This window comes from Colias philodice, chromosome 3 (genome assembly GCF_061535455.1).
Source record: "Colias philodice isolate Cphi_HAF_F1 chromosome 3, ilColPhil1 Martin Lab GWU primary, whole genome shotgun sequence".
Classification (NCBI taxonomy): Eukaryota; Metazoa; Arthropoda; class Insecta; order Lepidoptera; family Pieridae; genus Colias; species Colias philodice.
The window spans coordinates 8014533-8033397 of record NC_143088.1 but is presented as its reverse complement, the minus strand read 5'-3'; the positions used below and the strand labels follow the sequence as shown (position 1 = coordinate 8033397).

The 18865-nt window shown below is 33.2% G+C and overlaps 2 protein-coding genes across 3 annotated transcripts; both read right to left on the bottom strand.

Moving 5' to 3' along the window:
• Nucleotides 1-979: 979 nt before the first annotated feature.
• botv (exostosin like glycosyltransferase 3) lies at nucleotides 980-9221 on the bottom strand. The gene is made up of 10 exons (XM_089714566.1): nucleotides 8833-9221; nucleotides 8523-8645; nucleotides 7134-7645; nucleotides 6747-7052; nucleotides 5666-6674; nucleotides 4419-4621; nucleotides 3857-3958; nucleotides 2378-2552; nucleotides 1718-1822; nucleotides 980-1429 (listed from the first exon to the last, which is right to left on the bottom strand). The coding sequence occupies exons 1-10, from the start codon at nucleotides 8950-8952 to the stop codon at nucleotides 1325-1327; spliced, it is 2760 nt and encodes a 919-aa protein (XP_089570692.1). The 5' UTR covers nucleotides 8953-9221; the 3' UTR covers nucleotides 980-1324.
• Nucleotides 9222-13637: 4416 nt separating this feature from the next.
• On the bottom strand, nucleotides 13638-18278 carry LOC149489804 (uncharacterized). Of its 2 annotated transcripts, XM_089714565.1 has the most exons (3): nucleotides 17980-18278; nucleotides 14332-17643; nucleotides 13638-14202 (listed from the first exon to the last, which is right to left on the bottom strand). In XM_089714565.1, the coding sequence occupies exons 1-3, from the start codon at nucleotides 18089-18091 to the stop codon at nucleotides 13667-13669; spliced, it is 3960 nt and encodes a 1319-aa protein (XP_089570691.1). In that variant the 5' UTR covers nucleotides 18092-18278; the 3' UTR covers nucleotides 13638-13666. The 2 variants fall into 2 exon arrangements, with proteins under 2 accessions (XP_089570691.1, XP_089570690.1); XM_089714564.1 differs by having other exon boundaries at nucleotides 13638-17643; nucleotides 17980-18277.
• Nucleotides 18279-18865: the final 587 nt, after the last annotated feature.

Here is an 18865-nt window from a genome sequence, read left to right as displayed (position 1 = left end):
TATCAAACAATTCAAAAAACCGCGCCCAATGAACGATGCGGGAGGCCGCCCGCGCGTGCGCACTTTGTTTTCTGAAAAAACTCTACCAATAGTAAACTTTTATTAGGTACTGATTGTATGTGTATTACTTAAAGTTTAACTGACTTTGTAAAATAATAATACTAAAATAAATGGTTTTGTTGTTTTTTGATTTGGCATTTTTATTTAAAAGAATACGATTTCATGATAAGAGCAGTTGAGTCTCTGTTAAATGTTGCCAGTAACTTTTTATGCATAATTCACATTTATTTTTCTACAAAGCCATCGATATCGGTATCGGTATCGGTATCGCCGATACATTACTACAAATATCGGTATCTGTATCGTATCGGCAAAATCATGTATCGTTACATCCCTAGTATATATATAGCGTATATTATAATATAGAACACATAACACAGTATTGATTATATAATTTACTTTTTCATTGTACACAATATTTACAACAGTTAAAATAATACGAATACAAAATTAGACTAGTAATTACAACTTTATGACAAAAATCATCTTAAAAATAAAAGTAAGCATAGTACTTTGGTCGAATATGGCGTAACTTTTATAATGAAATATCAAAATATATAAGATAGGATTTAATATTTTCTTTTAAAGAAGATTTTTATCTTTGTATGAAGTCTTAAATCAAAATTAAGCCTTATTTCTATAAGGCTTTTATGACTTAAGTGCAATATTGCATTATGATTTATGACGTTATGTAAAGAATACAAAATTTCAAACCATTGCGACCAAAAAAATGTTAATGACGAATGACCTGATAAGGTCTTTTTGATTGTGGGCGAAAATTATAATTCGTGATTAGAATAAATAAAACCTAAAACGATTATCTTTCTGCTACGAAATATTTAGATACCGTTGAGAATCAAGATGAGCTTCATTGTCTTGACAATTGACATTTTAAGATTGTAATTAATAATTATTTATGTAAGGACTTTGGACATTACGATTCCAAATTTTTGTTTACAACAATCAAAACATAAAATAATGATACTTTAGATTTTTGATAACGATAACGTTTAAATAGGAGGCTTTGAACACATTTTTTGTAAAAAAATTCCGAACAATAACAATGTGTTATGCCTTATATTTTTTTATAGAGACTAGTAAAAAATCAGATAATGTTATGAAACATATTTTTTTACAATTTTAATAATACATTCACATACTGATAAAACACAAGAAAATTTAAATTTTCTCCTTTCCGACAAAGTCGTCAAATTCAGCTTTTCTATGCTTATATTTCTACAATTATTTTACTTATAAATAATTTCTATATAAACTTGAAGCACTTTTGTTTATCGTGAGGTATTCGTGTTTTGAACAGAACCGAGTCGGCGCGGTACTGCGTCGACAGGAGCGGCGTGTAACCCATCACCTGTGAAAAAAAATATAAATAGATTCATAAGTTCCATCATACACAAACTTCTTAAAACTTAAGACTGAAAACGAATAAACCTTTTGAGTTACTGTAGTAAAAAAAGTAAAAATTGAACATTAGCAGTTATTACTACCTCCAGAATAAAGTGTCCTTAACAGACACTAAGAACTAATATCAAAACATAGTTCATACAGATAACACTAATCTTTAACTAACTAAACACTAACTAAACAAGTAATTTTATCAATAATGAAACATTCCAAATTGTTAAATATCCAATATTACCTGTGAAAAGAACTGTATACATTTGTGTCTCTCGTGGAAGTGTGTCTCGTCGGCCGACAGCGTCGCGGGGCAGCCCGGGCAACGGAACGTCCAACGTGACGTCACCTATGGAGCAAATAATTTCATTTATATATATAGTTTCTCTGAGTCTTGAGAATGTCTACTATTTTGTTAATTTGATTTGAATTTGACGTTTAGGACTTCTACCCTCTTTAGTTATTATTTTTATAAGACTTCATTTTCATAAATTCATACCACCTTTTTTTATTATTACGGCCTTACTAATAAAAAGTTAAACAATGGATAAATTTCTACCATTTTCTACCACAGCTGTGTCCTGCTCTTGCTCACATGAAACGTCAATCATAAAAATAAGACAGGTTATTGCAATAACTAATCCATTGCATAGCGAATGGGTAAAATTTTATTAGTAAGACCGTTAGTAAATAATGTTATCACGAAAAATAATAATATAATTGCCCATTGATAGCCAATAACAGGGGAATTTGTATCGTCACATCGAGATTGTTAGTTACATCACATATAACTTAAAAACGCTAGAACTCACTTGGTTTTGAATAAAAACTGTTCAAATTTAACTAGAAAAAGTTACTATCGAGGCGAGAAGCTAGTTAACATTTTAAAAATAAAAATGTTCACCTTAACCGGCGGTTTCCTAGTAATATGAGCAACTAAAAAGTTCATGGCGATATCCTCGCAGTTCATGTACTCGTCGACATAGTCCCTTACGGCGGCGGGCAGCACGCGCCAGTACGCCCACAGGTAGTAGCGGTGCACGAACGCCGCGCCTGTTAGCACCATGCTTAGCTCGCAACTGGATCGAAGATATTTGTTTTTTGAAAAAAAAAATAGAATAAAAAAGTAACAACAAATTGAGGGAAGTTTCTATGAATATCAATAAAAAGTAAAGCGACGACATTGCGTCACATATTCATGTTGTTTAAGCTGTGCCCCGCGGTTATGCCCGCATTGCTCCGCTCCTGTTGGTCTTAGCGTGATGATATATAGCATATAATAGCCTTCCTCGATAAATGGGCTATCTAACACCGAAAGAATTTTTCAAATCGGACCAGTAGTTCCTGATTAGCGCGTTCAAACAAACAAACAAACTCTTCAGCTTTATAATATTAGTATAGATATAGATTTGAATGCTATAAAACTAATAATATATCAAATTCAAATATCCATGTTGATGATGCGTCGCAATGATATTAGAAGTAGAAGGTGGATAGGTTATTAGCGTTTCGGAAGTGGCACATCAAAGTGTAGCTAAATGACCACATTTTATTCCAGTTGTCTCTTTATCGCTCGCGATAGTTGAATCATCTTACTTTAAAACATCTAAAATCCTAGGTGCATGTGTCCTGTTTGAAGACCGAATGTTGTGTTGGTAAACTATGTGCACCTTTTTATAAAATATTATAATATCGTTCCTTAATTCATCATAATAAACATTTTTGAAAATAACATTATTGAAAGTGAAACGTTAAAATATCTACATTTTACTAACTGTGCATCTGTGGCATCAGCCTGCTCTTCCCCATAACATTTAGGTTTAATTTTTCTAGCTAACAAATTTTGTCAAAATAGTTCGATGGTATATTATACTTTGAAGTAACACATTTGCATACAAAGCTACTTCCGGATTTATAATAAGAGAAGGGATCTAAACGTGGCCGTTAATCATCAGCATGACATAGCCTAACGATATATTATCATAAATTAATTATTAATATTGCCGCCAAGTAAGCGCGAGCGGTATGACGTCATACTATTTTACACGTTTTATTACGATTAAACAATCTGTTTTGCTATTTATCTCATTACTTGATTATGTTAATTACTTGTTAAATGCAGACTATAAAATGATAGAACATCTAAAGCAGTAGAGTCTATTTGAGGCGTAAAGCTGTTGTTGTCATAGTCGGTAAACTTCCCAATTAGGAATTAAAAATTATTATAATATTTTAGCGATGATACAGTACAAATTCACAATAACTACTAAAAATGACTTTCATTGAAGAATTGTGCATTAAAATGTAAAATTAACGACGTAGTTGACAATTTGATAATATAGTTTTAAAACTATTATATATTTGGTAGCCAACTCGAAGTTACCTGTAATTTGAATTGTAGAGGAATCCATTGTTAAAGTTAAGGTCCCACGCATGATATCTGCCGGGGAAACCCACGATTCTGTCCCGATGCTCACGCCATACCCTGGAAATTTTAGAACTCAATTATATGTTGTGTTTGTTATTTTTTCTTTACTGTTAAAGTTTATTGTCATCCTTAGTAATTGAATAAATTTTTTTATAGAATCCATAAAACATTTATCTTAATAATTAGAATGCACATTATGTTTATGTATTCAAGTATTAAATTATGCAGGCATTATTTTCTTTTGGAATGATTTATGATCACACTATGAGACAAGTATAACTGTTGAACATGCTAACATTTTAAGCGTGTATATCGACCAATTATATTAAACAGGATACGAATTAATCATTATAATATAATAAAATAATGGCAATATGTTATCTGACTGTCCCATGGAGTCGAATTGTTTTAGATTTGCGACAAATCGACAAAAAAACTAAAAAAATCCAATATTTTCAGACCTTTGACGTAGACTAACAGACACATGCATTTATATACCATAATATGCCATTCTCACCTGAAAGCGAAGACGATTTCATCATGCCGCAAGTGCGCGTCATCATCAACGCACAGCACCGCCTCAGTCTCGATAAGATGGTATGGTAGAAAGCGGTTGTTAAGCGAATTGCGTTGTGTTCGTATCACTGCAACTGGAGCACCAGACTCAGGCCACGATTGGCTGGCCGGTGGACCCGATACCCCGTTCCATACTACCACCACCTGGTGACGTAACCCTCAATCTCAAAAAGTTATCTATACTTACAAGTTACAATTCATTAATGAAAAACTCAAAACACAATGACGCTCAAATTATTAATGTACAATAAACAACTACACTTACAATCATGCTCAAAGTTGGTCCGAAGCGAAACTCTGCCTACGCGTGTATTAGGCAGACTTTTCTCAAGAGCGATATTTTGAACATAATGGTACTATGTAAGGTGTTCATTTCAATGAATGTTTTGATCAACGCTTCTTGGACATTTTTTGATAACAGGCGATTGTTAGTCTTATTGTTTATAGGACGTCAATGATAGCAACGAGACATATTTTAAGATCATTCGTGCGCTCTACTGTAGGCTGTCTGAACTCTTTCAATATAGGTTTTAAATGTAATACTCTTTTATAACATTGAATTGTTAAAGCTGCTCAATAGGAATTTCTACACGGGTAGTCTATGGTTTGACTATACTGATAGATCGCGCCTTACGTGTCATGTACAATAATGCGTTTAGAATGCTGTTGGGACTGCCTCGCTACTGCAGTGCGTCTGGAATGTTCGCTAATGCGCATACTGACGATTTCTGGGCGATAATACGCAAAAAAACAGCGTCTACATTTGATAGAGTGCGGCGCAGTCGCAACAGTCTCTTGATGGTAATTTCGGAGAGATATATGTCATCTTTCATGGGACACTTTGTGCGTAAACTTGTCCATTCAAAGCGACAGGTTTACGCATAGGGTGCCCCGTCAACTGATGATAGTACTTTAATATTTACCTACTAACATTAGCTTTTAAGTCACGTACTAACATTAATGGATCCCTGTCATCTAATTGTTTAAATAAAATAAATAAATAAATAAATAAATAAAAAAAATATAATGGTCTTACCAAAAAACGATTTAAGCACTCACTTTAAACCAGGGATCTGTTACTTTAATAGTTGGCTATGTGAAATACGACAAAACCAGATTAAGGAGAACCCGCGCTTAAAATTAAACCCTGTCTAAAGTTTTTTTGTGGTAAGATAGTAAGCAATTTACCTTATTCAAATACGGCAAACCACGCAACCGCGCGAGCGCCGCAGCCAGTACTGCCTCTCGTTCATACGTCAATATAACTATTGTAAACTGTTCTCTTGCTCTGTCCCCGCCTAGAGCTTCACTAAACTCCTTCCCAGAGCCCCCAGCTCCCGCTCCAATGGGTCTAAAGCCCGCCGCTGACCCCATAAACCGAGCCTCTGATGTTACCGGTGGATCCCAAGGTAATTGCGGATATATCGCGAACGGTTCTCCCCAGTCATTCCACATCTCATAGCCGTGTAACAATAACAACGAATAATTACGCCGATACGCTGGACTAGGATATGGAGCTTCCAAGGGTCCGAGAGTCTCTTCCGGTTCTGAATCGACCGCTGGTGGTTCCACCTTCAATGGATAATAAGACTCATTAAAGGCAGGTGTCCCTAACGTGGGAGCTGCCGGTCGAGCAGGAATATTCAATCTCGTTCGTATTACAGCCAGTAAGGTGTCAATGCTCGCTTGTAACGAGCTCAAATATCTTTCCCAAAGAACCCTGCCTTGCCTTCTAAACGCCAGCAAGTCAGCGTCCGACAAAGCTCGTAGCAGGAAATGTAATTCTGTGACACGCGCTTTTGGCAAAGCTAGAGTAGCTCGGCGCCAATCGAGAACTTCGTCGTATGGCAAACGAATTCTATCTCCACCAAGTATGACGGGTATAGCACCAGAACGTAATGCTTCATACAGTCTCGCTTGCAAAAGAGCTGTAGAAGCATAGTTCTGATCCGCAGGTGCTAGAATTAAAACAAAAGTTGAATCACGCAGTATTGCACGTCTGGATCGATCCGTACCACAGAGCGCCCAATCTCCGATGGACCGAATCGCTCGTCGATCCACTGAAGGATCGCATTCAAATTGCAAATAGAATACATCCGAGGCGGGTGCATTTTTTGCAGTCTTTTGCAATGATTCTATCAACTGTTTATCGTCTTCTTTATTCAAATCTGTCACAGGCGACTTCGAACCCTGAAAACTAAATCAGTATTATGAATAGATACTTATAACATACATCAAGTAAAAAACTAAAACACCACTGAACATTTACCTAAGTAGATATTTTCTTCTTGCAGGTGCAATCGGTGCACATTCTGCCCAAACATCCCCACCGGGCGGTCCCAATGCTGGAGCAGTAACGATATCGAAACCCGGTCTAAACTGCTGCAGGGTAAAAGTAGATTGAGCTATCATGGCACGACCTGTCGAAGCACCTTGAAATGCATCACCGGAACCTACTGAAAGTTCTCGTCGAGCTAAGTTTAACAGAACGTGATTTCTGCCGTCGCCGCCCCAATATGGAAGGCTTTTAACTGCTGTTTCATTCAACATTAGTTGATATGTTTCTGGTGTTGAGCTGGAATAGTAAAGCTTATTACATATTATCTTCTAATATTATGGTAAACACATGATATTGCTTAAATATAGACTAACTTACGATGGGCCTTTGGTAGTGGAAAATGCTTCTCCAATCAGAACAAGATAGAGACAGGCTTCGTTCGGATTATGTGTCACGTGTGTGTTATAGCTTAAAGTTTGCCGCAATGTAGTTTTAAGAAAGCCATCTACCTCCGCTCCAGCGAGAGGTGAATGAACATCGGGATCATAGAAGTAAATCGGAAATCCAGATGTTAAGGAACACCGTGAGTGATCAAGACACGAGTGCATACGACAGTGTACTTCAGAAGAGGGGTGTAACGGAGATAAGATAGGCGGAGGTTGCGATGGAAGGATTTGGTTAGGTGGAGCTAATTCTGGAGAATCTCTACGGATTGCTTCAAGTTGTGCGAGTCGTGCTTGGTCGGCGGATACTCGCAACCGTTGCAACTCTGCGGAAGCGCGCGCGTATTCTGCTTTCACGTTATCAGCCTTAGCACTGGCAGCTGCTGCTTCTTTTTGTAAACGTCCACGCTTTTCTTCTAATTCACGTAATTCAGTAGAGACTGATGCCTAAATGGTTAAAAAAATAACTTAGTTTTTTTTTTCAATCTTATAAGCATAAATCCTCTCTAACTTGTAAAAAAAGGTGATAATATTACAATGGGAAATTGAAAAATACAACACAAATTTAAACACAGTAAGAATACAAAAAGCTTGTTTTGATAAAATAATAATTTACAACACAAGCCATAGGATACTTACTTTGTAAATCATTAAATCGTCTTTACAGCATAATCTTAACGTAATATGCCACAGCCATTGCGAAGTTAATAACAATTTATTCATTACATATATAAATATCTCTACTGACTATATATCTAATGACAGCGCTGCAAATACTGCCTACTGTAAGTAAATAATTTTGTATGTTTTGTAGGTAGTTCCCATATTATGCATATTTATTAATAACTCAGGCCCCAGAATCACAGACACAATAGAAAATCTATTGTGTCGTGGACTGATCGGTCGTGGACTGGCCGTTCGGGGCTCAATGGGTTAACTGTGATATAAGTTTGTTTGTATAAGTAAAATAAACTGTTTAATTGTTAATATGTGCATTAAAATGAACATTATGATGACAAATACACACAAATACAATTATAATTTAATATAGTTTTAGATTTTTAAAATATAATGAGTACAATTAAAAAATCAATTTTTTGAAGCTATTGGATACTTTTTGGTAAAAAGATTAACTATGATGAATAAATGAATGAATGAATTTAATTTCTTAAGAGGATTTCACCACACTAACATTATAAAGTACTACCTAAGCAATGACAGGCTTTGCGTTAACAAAAAAAAAGTTTTGCAAAAATAATATTTCCAGTTTGAAACGAAAAAATTAATCCCAGTTATATGTTTCAATTGTTTCAGTTTGAATTACCTTGATTCGAAGCATTTCTTTAATTCTAATTTTGAGATCATCTGCGTTAATTGTTGAGATATCGCCCAGTGCATCCAATGTGTGCTGCATTGCATTCAACCCCAGTGAAGAGGACGACTCATACTGAAAATGAAAATTAACTATGAAATTGGATTTATGGAAATCAATCAGTTCAAAAATTCTAGTGTAATTATTGTCTTCTATTCCCTTAAAAAATTGTAAACAAGTTCTTGCTTTAAAATTCTATTATATTATAAAACCAGACTTTCTTTGAAAGACTGTTTATATTAACTCCATATTTTAACTTTACCTTAGATAAATAATAGTGTGTAAAGAGTGGTACTAGAAATAGTATCACAGAAACCATTATTATGACCCGGGATAGCTTCAGGTGACCAAGCCATTGAAAAATTCTCTCGTGAACAAGCATTATTAGTTACAAATGATTTCACTTATAATTATACGATCTCACTAGATGTTCATAATTTACAACTCTGTAGTCTTTAAAGTAAAGTTTAATTTATGTGTGAAGTATGATATAAAACAACACATTTTGACTTATTTTTAACGTTATAAATGTTTGTTTGTATGAAAATAATACATGTTTTATTATTTTGTTCTGTTCAAATTAATTAAATTCCAAACTAAAAAACTAAGCCGCAGACAAAATTGATTATAACTGATACTGTGAAATGTCAATTGTCAGCAGTTTCTGACAAGCACACTGTCAATTGTCAAGTTTCAACCAAAATGCCACTGTCCAATCTACCCGAGATTGCACTATGACCATTAACTTGTCACAAGAAAATATAACCTTGAATGACGTCAGTGTTGTTTTTTGTCTCTTTCTGTGGGTGACCACACTGGTTTGTATATTCAGGATTTTTCGAAATAAAAAAAAACTAAAAATCATGGTCTATAAATAATAACGACATAATATATTTTTAACAGTATTTATATTATAATATTACTGGTCAACTTACATGAATAATTATCATCTTTATAGGTACATACCATTTTAATTGGTAGAGAATGATAGTTTTAAATAACGCTTGATAACTTTTGATCTCATACTACGATTTTTTAATTAAAATGAGTGCTACATACATTAAAACATCGTTTTGGTTACTCAAGCTTCAGTCTAAAACTTTTCAATATTCCAAAGGGAGAGTTGCATCGCTAGTGTTGATGTGTGGTAAAAGGCGCTGACTCCACGAGCGAGAGAATCGCGGCGATATTATCGTCGTGCCACGTATTTCTATACACTCTCTACGGAACCATCTCCACACGGCGATATTATCGACGCGATGCGACGAGTGGCAATGAGCGTGCGAAACGTCATTACATCGTCGCTAGCCCGCCGCGACTAGCAGCGGGCGCGCTGTCAAACGCAGCGTCATTTCAGCGTCTTCTCGTAGTTCTCTTCAAGGAAACGTGGCGATACCGTTACGAGTCGCGACGATACGCGGCGGAATTATCGCTCGTTCGTGGAGATTATCAGACGATATAAGGGCGGAATCGTCGCGATTCTCTCGCTCGTGGAGTCAGCGCCTAACGATATTACAGTTCTCAGAAATTCGTATGTCTTTCAGGAGCTGTACTTACGGTTACTAATGGTTTCATGGTGGTTAATTATAATATAATTAAAATTACTTTATCCACAGTTGAGACGCAGTAACAAGAATGTGGTAAATAAAAAGGTATAGCACTTTTCAAAAGGTATTTTTTTTCTGGACCGTAATCCTCAGGCTTAAAATGCAAAAATGCTGGCATGTTGATAAATTTTACCCTTGATAGGCACTATGGACAGCCATTTATTTCTTTTTATTTCATTTTTGGAAAGCTGAAATAAGTAAAACAAAAAAAATTTGGTAAGTTAAAAGAACTATTAATTTCTATGTTAAAGAAGAACAAACATAAAACCACATGTGAGTGCAATATCGATGTCGTGCGTTGTTTCATTACTAGTATAAAAATCTTTGAAATGGTGTTCTAAATGTTCATCATAATTTTGTTAACTATTACAATATTTTCTCTTCGCTATCCGTAAAAACTCGTCATCATGGTTACCTTACTTGTTAAATTGGTTTATTGAAAAATGATGAAATTATTAGGAAAAGAAGATAGATAGAAGATATTTAGCATGATTGATTACTAAAATGATGATAAAATTGACGATTTTTGCCATGAAAATGATTCTAAACAGGTAAATGCATGAGTATTTAGGAATATTGTAAATAGCGTAAATATACACTTGCCTGTGAAATTTTATGCCAGAATTTGGTGTCCAAAAACTTCTGCAATTTTTCACAATGCAATACATTATTTATATTCGGAAAATATTTATTAAATACGCAACAATATTAACTTAAATATTCGAAGCGACGCAATTTTTTTGACACTTATGCCATATTGTCAAAGTGAGAGTTGCTACAATTTTATTATGGTAACTACCCATAATCAGGGAGTATCGCTTTTTAATAATTGGTTCAGATACTTATTTTATTTAGCATAAATAATAATTGTCTCATCCAACAATGCTTCTGAATGACGTTGTTGGCAATTTATCAACAAACTCATGTACAAAAACTAACCTTTTGCACAGAATATTACAGCATACATAGTAGCCTTGGGAAAACTTCGTATTAACAGTGGCAATACCAAGTTAGGTGTGAAAGTGATAAAACACAACAATTTTCTTGTTACACGTCAAATGTTCATACCGAAATCTCCAGTGTACCTATAAGATATAAGCTTCTTGAATCTACCCAATATTTACCATCCCAATTCACGCATAGCATAATGTTGAATTAAAACATAAGCTTTTCTTTTCTACTGTGGTTTTCTATCACAAATCCTCGGCAGTAATCTTGGCAGTAATGAAGAACAGTAACAAGGCACTTTATTTTATCTTTGTGTTCAGTCATAACTTATAATGCAATATTTCTTGAACGAAATATAGCTCTTATCGTGAACAACAAATAAAATGATAAAATGAATACGCCATAGTTCCCGTTGCTGTGGGAACTGATAATACACTTAAATAATACTCTATAGGCGTTTTTCCACTAGATGGCCCGGCAGGTGGCAGTGGTGGCACCCACCCGGTACCGGGCGGCGCGGGGACTTCGTTTTTCCACTGCACCGGTGCCGATGCTGGTCTATGCGTCATCCTACCTCATCTATAGGACGGCTAAGTCCGGCGCATAAGTGAGGTCCATACCGCATGGTGCGTGGCTTCACATGCTTGGCTCAAATAACATGAAATAAACAAATGTGTACACTGTACACGCAAGGTTTTACTTTTATACGTGAGAGAGTGAAAGAGCACGGCTTATAGGGAAACGGCCGTTGCCATTTTAATAATTAACAATAATATGTTTGGTGTAGGTACACCTACAACCTGTCTATCCTTTTAATGTACACATCATTGACTCTTCATTGACTATACCAATTACCAGGAATTTTATGTTATTTGACTGGATAAGTAGATAGCCAGTGTTCGTTTTCGTAAAAAAATATAGGTACATATGTCGTGGTCATATCGTAGATTTGATCATTTCATGATATGAGTGGCCATTTCACGAAATGGTCGCATTTCATGAAATGGCCAACATGGTTTGATCAGCGTTAAATCGTCAACGTTTCACGATATGGTCATCCACATTTGGCCAGATCGTATAAAATATATTATAAAGTCCATAAAACATTAAAAAATTCTGAATATTTTTAGAACTTGTTTATTGTCATATAAGTTAGTGCCACGGCAGTGGCCGGCGAATGCCAGAAGCGAATGGTTTTTGCAATAGAAAACATTTAGGTTAGGTTAGGTTAGACTTTAATAAAGAACGCACGAGCCGAGCGAGCAAAGCGAGCGTGCCGCGGTAGCGGCCGGCGAGTGCCAGAAGCGAATCGCTTTTTAAAAAAAAGGAACAATTATAATAACATAGGATATATAAATATATTTATGTAAAGGATTTTAGACGCATTTTTTCCTCAATATAAGATATCCGCATTTTCCATAGTACTCGAACCTCTTCGTCGTAAATTATTTGCTATGACTTTCTTTATATTGTAATAAAACGAACTATGAAGTTTTAAATTGCGAATAATTAAATTTTTGCCAGCGGCCGCCATCTTTTCACATAAACACAGCGCTTGCAGCGCCTCTACCAATAATTAATGTAACTATTTTACGATATGATCAAATAATTTTGATCATTTCATGAAAAAACCGCGCGTTTAGTTGGCCATATCGAGAAACGATTTCTTATCATTGATCTGCCCAAACCACATCATGATGTGGCCAATAGACATTCGAGCATTTCATGAAATGCGACCATTTCATGAAATGATCGATCATATCATGAAATGAGCAAATCTACGATATGGCCACGACACATACATACATTATAAAAATCTCCAAATGAAATAGATATCTACTTTACATACTAATTTTACTTTGTTTTTATTAATCATCATGTAAAGTAAAATTTTGCACTTATCAGATTTAGATTTCAATTTTTCGAACTTCTTATGAATAATAAAATGAAATTTTCAGATTAGCTACCTGATAGATAGAGTAAGTTTTTAAAAGCCAAACAAATTTTTTTATTTTTTTTGTAGGTATGTGATTTTATTTTTTTACGGGCTTTGATGTTGTGAACATACTGGGTTATTATATCTTTCTTGGCATTAAATTTAAATCTAACGATAATAAATGTTACCATACTGAATTGGCCTAGGTATCTTTCAGCCAAAGAGTACTTTCAGCACACAAAAAAAAATCAAGCATTTTTCGCAATAATTCACGTCACTATAAATAAAAATCTCATCGTACTCGGCGATTGGTGAAAAAGTGAAAAAAAAACGTTATAACTCCGAAAATACGAAAAATCGCATAACATACAAGGGGGTGATTCGGATAGCACTCTAGTCGGTCCTCTACCTCCCATATATCCATACTTTTTGGGACACTTGTATATTTGGTTTTGGTACCTATCATATTAATTATTATGTATAAATACATTTGCAGAGGTTTTATAAGAATTAGGTAGGTACCTACCTATAGACTTTATATAAAGAAAACAAATTTTGTTCATAAAATTTTTATTAAGTACCATAACTGTACTACTTAGAAAGATTTAACAATTAACATCTTCTGTTGTAACAATCTCATAATCAACATGACTATTATTTTCATGCATCCTTTCATGGTTCAATAAATATGAAAAATGAAACATTACACCACAACATTTGCATTTTCCGCCATCAGAAGACTCCCCGACACATTTCAGATAATGATCATACATTTTCTTTGAATTTGTAAAATGTAAACTACATTTGGAACATTTGTAAATTTTTTGTTTTTTGAAATCGCCTATTACGTCAACAACTTCAAACTTATAAACGACACCTTTCTGCCCATGATGCTCCAATAGATGCTTAAACAAGTTATTGGGAGAAAATGCAAATCCACATTTTGTACATTGTTGGCTCAGTAACCTACCAGGGCGTTTTTTTATGTGTTCTTTAGCACTACTTTCACTTAAAAAATGGCAGTTACATTTGACACATTTAAAAATTTTAGTCAACTTTTCTTCTACAGTATTTTTTATGTCCAATATTACAGATGCATCTTTGTCTATTTTTGTCTCCTTTTTATCGATCTGCTTTCTATCTGTAGGATCAAAATCAATTGTTATTATATTATCCTTTACAAAGTCTGGATCGTTTAAATGCAATTTATAATGGCCCTTTAATTTTCCTTCATCAAAATATAAATCACATTTTATACATTTAACCTTACCAGAATCAACCAAACAAAAATGTTTTGAAATTGATCTAAAATCTCGTATACAGATACCACATTTTGAGCACTTGTAAAAAGAGTAGTCACAAACAATCCCCATAAAAGAATTCTTAGTACTAAGTAATGAGGAATGTTTATTAGGTTGTGGTATGCTATAACCAAGTAGAACAACTTTCATATTATTCTCATTAAAGCTTTCTAATTCCTTGTGTCGCAAAACATGTGACGCAAAATCAACATCATACAATAATAAACCACAGTTATCACATTTCCTTAGTTTATTCAAATTGCATATATGTGTGGCAAAATCTATTTTATTGACTAGACCCTCACAATTTCTGCATTTATACACCACATATGGCTTGCAAGAATTTGTTTTAATAATTTCATTTATTTCTTTATGTTCCGTTTTATTAAAGGAAACAATTCTGAAAGAACTCTTAGGAATATGGAATTGCCTATGAATTATTAAATGATTGTCCAATGATTCCTTTTTTATGTATGGCAATTTACAAATATCACATGTAAATTTTTTGGGATTATTTAAACAATTTCCTATATGCTCATACAACAATGAGTGATCTATAAAGCAGTTACATGTTTCACATTTGTATTCTGTGTACAAAGGATTTCCTGGTTGGCATATTTCCAATTTTATTCTATTCTCGTGCTTGTATATACAATTCAATAATAGTTTGTTAATTTCTTCTTCTGATAACGACCCATAAACATGTTGCAGCCATTTATCAGATTGTGATCCATAATAAAATGGATCAAATTTGTACACTATACTTTCCCTAGAGTAATTTTTGTTAGACTCAGTCTTAATCATTTCTTCAGACGATGTTAAGTGTAGTTGACAGTGTTCAATTACTTTATCATAGGAATCCACACAAATGTAGCATACTTTACAATAATAAACAACATGAAGTTTGTCTTCATCAATATTTCTAACAGGATCAATCTGTTCTTCAGATTTTTCTACATCAGGATCTGATAATTTTAGACAAACTGTGCTAGGGGCTGAATTATGATTCTTATCGTCAGACAATGTTTCCAAGTTATACTCATGAAAAGTCACATGAATTTTATATACTGCAACACACATTGATATTTCACAATATGGACAAACTTTGCTGTGGACATCCCCACAAACATGAGTTTTTACATCATTAATATACAAAAAATGGATATTACATGCTTCACATTGTGGTAATTTTGGTATAGGAGGGCATATTTTTCTTCCACTGTGTAAATTGTAAAATGTAAAATCTTTTAATTTTAAATCTTTATTTTCATAATGCAGTGCTCTGTGAGTCATTATTCCTTTACCAGTTAATATTAGTCCACAGAACTTGCATGGAAATTTTATTATTTGAGTACATTGGGAATTTCGATGAACATTCACTTTATGTAATTTACTCACAAAACATTTACATGTATCACAGTAGTATAGATGATGATTTTGATCATTTATATTGAAAGTTTTTATTTTTCTATCAACTGTTCTTTTCTTTTTTAGATTTATTTTCTCTCTATTTTTATTATCAACTAGATCAATAATAATAAAATCATTTTCATTCTGATTCCCCTGAGCATGCCTGTTTTGATGTGAAGATTTAATCCCACTATCGATTAATATATCACAAATACTACAATGCATCGACTGTGGAGTTTGTTCTTCACAAACAGAATAATGTTGAACAAATGTATCTTCCTGAAAATGTATTGTACACTTTGGGCAACAATACAATAGTTTCGAAAACATGGCATCAGATATTTCCAGAACATCAAAACTTGAAGAAAATTGATGCTGTTTCATATGCAGAATTGACTCATTTCTCTTAAAAATTAAATTGCATTTATTACATTTCCAATTAATTAAGATTTCCATATGTTCTATGTGTTTTAAGGCTAATTGTGGTGATATAAAATATATATCACATTTGCAACATTTGAATAGTGTGGACTTCGGTACTAGCATATACACATTCTTCGATTTATTAATATTACTTGTCTTCTGCAGTTCTTTCTGTTGCAGATAAGAAGTCTTTTGCTTTGACTGATTGTTTGGTTTTTTTGTACCCGTTAAATTTGTCCTGTGTCTAGTTAATAAATGTTTGTTAAATGATTTGACATTTAAAAAACGTAAAGAACACAACATACATCTCGGGTTAAACTTAACTTTTCTTATAACTGAATTATTAATACCATGTTTATCTAGCAAATGTTTAGTGAAATATTTTTCATCTCTGAAATAGTAAAAACAAATGTGACATTGAAAAAACATTCTTTTAAGTTTTTCATTTATTTTGAGGGTATGTTTGGACACTTTTTTAATAACATCTTGTGCCTGTCCTTCTGTGTTTTTTATTGAAATGGTTTTTTCTTCAGGTTTATTTTTTGATCTACTTATTTTCTCTTTAATTTCAGCATTGTGTTTATTATATAGGTGCTTATTATATGACTTTATGTCAGTACATATCAGTGAACAATATGGACATTTCGAAGTAAATTGAACTTTATTTGTTGAATCATTACCACCATGTTTATTATACATGTGCTGAATAAAGAATTTTTCATTTTTAAAATAATACATGCATATATGACATTGGAAGAACAATTGTTCCTTTTGCTTATTAGATGTATTTGTAGGTTCAACATTTTTTCCGTCATTTTGAGATTGACTAGTTTTTAATTCACTTATTCTTGAAATAGGTTTGTTAAGTGCATGTCTGGTGTCTGCATTTTTGTCTGTTTTTCTGTTTATTTTGGGTTCCAGTACTTCATACAAATGCTCTATAAGTGCTTGTTTATCTGGGAATTTTATTGGACAATGAAAACAGGAGACATTTGATATTGTTTCTGTGACTGTATTGTCTTCCTTTTTTAAATTACTTGTTGCACTTTGAGGATCAATTGCATTCATTTTCTTATTCAACTTGGATCTACATAACTTTGTTGAATGAATAAATTTGCAATGCAAATTAAAACAATGCTCTGTTGGAAATAATATTAAGCAATGTTTACAAAACTTTTTGCTTTCATTTAATATTATTTTAATATCAGGTAATGATATTTTAGCTTGTTTCAAATTAGAATCTTCATATTCCGTAGATCGTTTCCTTGGTTTTGATCCTAGTATTATTCTGTTACCGAACAAATTATCTCTATTCAAAATACATTCTTGTTTATAAACACTTCCAATTTTTTCTCCAAAACAAGAATCTGAAGTGTTCTCAGAATTTGTACCAACATTGGATTCTGCATTTGTATTGTGAACTTCATCATTCGGGAATGTTTCAAACACTGAAAATTATATCAAAGATGTTGATTATTGTAGAATCAGATAGACATAAATATTTATGGTTAATATTCTTAAAACAAGATCATAGAATTGAGCATTAAAATATTACATTATTTTTGAACAAAAAACTAAAACATATTCAAATTGTAAGAACTAATATGCTATACCAAAAATAGGAACATTCTAAAACATTGATTTTAATCATTAGAGACAGGATTTATAAGTATAAAGTTGTCTTACACTATCTAGAATTTTTTATTATAGACAGATAAGGTACATATTCAATTTTTTAAGTAGGCATATTATTGCTGAAGAAAATACTGTAGAAATATACCTACCCTCATTTTCATAATCTAATTCTTGTTTCAAAGCCGTGATATCTGGAAATATTGCTTTCAGCGCTGGATTTTCCAATATATTATGTTCTTCTATATCTATATCGTTATCCATTTTACAGATATCTAAGTTGTCTAACTGGGAATAAATATTAATTCATATTCCAAAGACACGCACAATAATTAATAAATAATATTAAAGTAAATAAAATTTATAGAGACTGATGTCTGACACAGATGTCTGATCACAGAATTACAGACACAATTTGACACTTGACTTGACATCAACAGATCAACTTGACCACAAACTTGACGTACGTAAAATGGAATAAAGTTTAAAAAAAAATAGAGATCTCGCCTCAATACAATCAGTTTAAATAAAGATCATATTTTTTTCAAAATGCTTAATCCTTACGTATTAGTACGACCTTTTCCTTCAATATTATACCTTTGCCGTGGCGGGCACTCTAGGAATCGAAGAACTTGATATAATTTAATTTATTTCCAATTATTTTAGTTACAAAATTTTGATAAAAATCGATTACATTACGCAGCAGCTAGAAAAATAGAAAATCAGTTTTGAAATATGTATAGTAAATAAGCAACAAACTGTGCAGGAAACCAAACTAGGTAAATACGTAATTTTTACTATACAGGGTGTAATGATTAAGTGTGCACAGGCGATTATTCCGTAACTAACAGATATCAAAAATATTAAAACTGCTAATGAAAGTACTATACAGTGCGACACAAAAGAGATGAAAATAAATGAGGGCGCCACCGTCGCTCATATAGCAACACTGATACTGCGACGCAAGCGATCTTGATACTATAGAATAAAAATCTATATAATATAATCTAAAATAAATACCGCGATTTAAACCGTTAT

Bases quoted from the DNA above. Each gene is read 5' to 3' on its own strand.
- botv (XM_089714566.1), bottom strand. From the start codon at position 8,952: ATGCTTGTTCACGAGAGAATTTTTCAATGGCTTGGTCACCTGAAGCTA. The intron at 1,823-2,377 runs GTGAACATTTTT...TTTGCTCCATAG, and splicing joins CTAGGAAACCGCCGGTTAAG to GTGACGTCACGTTGGACGTT. The intron at 1,430-1,717 runs GTAATATTGGAT...TTTTTTTCACAG, and splicing joins GTATACAGTTCTTTTCACAG to GTGATGGGTTACACGCCGCT.
- LOC149489804 (XM_089714564.1), bottom strand. From the start codon at position 18,091: ATGGATAACGATATAGATATAGAAGAACATAATATATTGGAAAATCCA. The intron at 17,644-17,979 runs GTAGGTATATTT...TATAATTTTCAG, and splicing joins ATTAGATTATGAAAATGAGG to TGTTTGAAACATTCCCGAAT.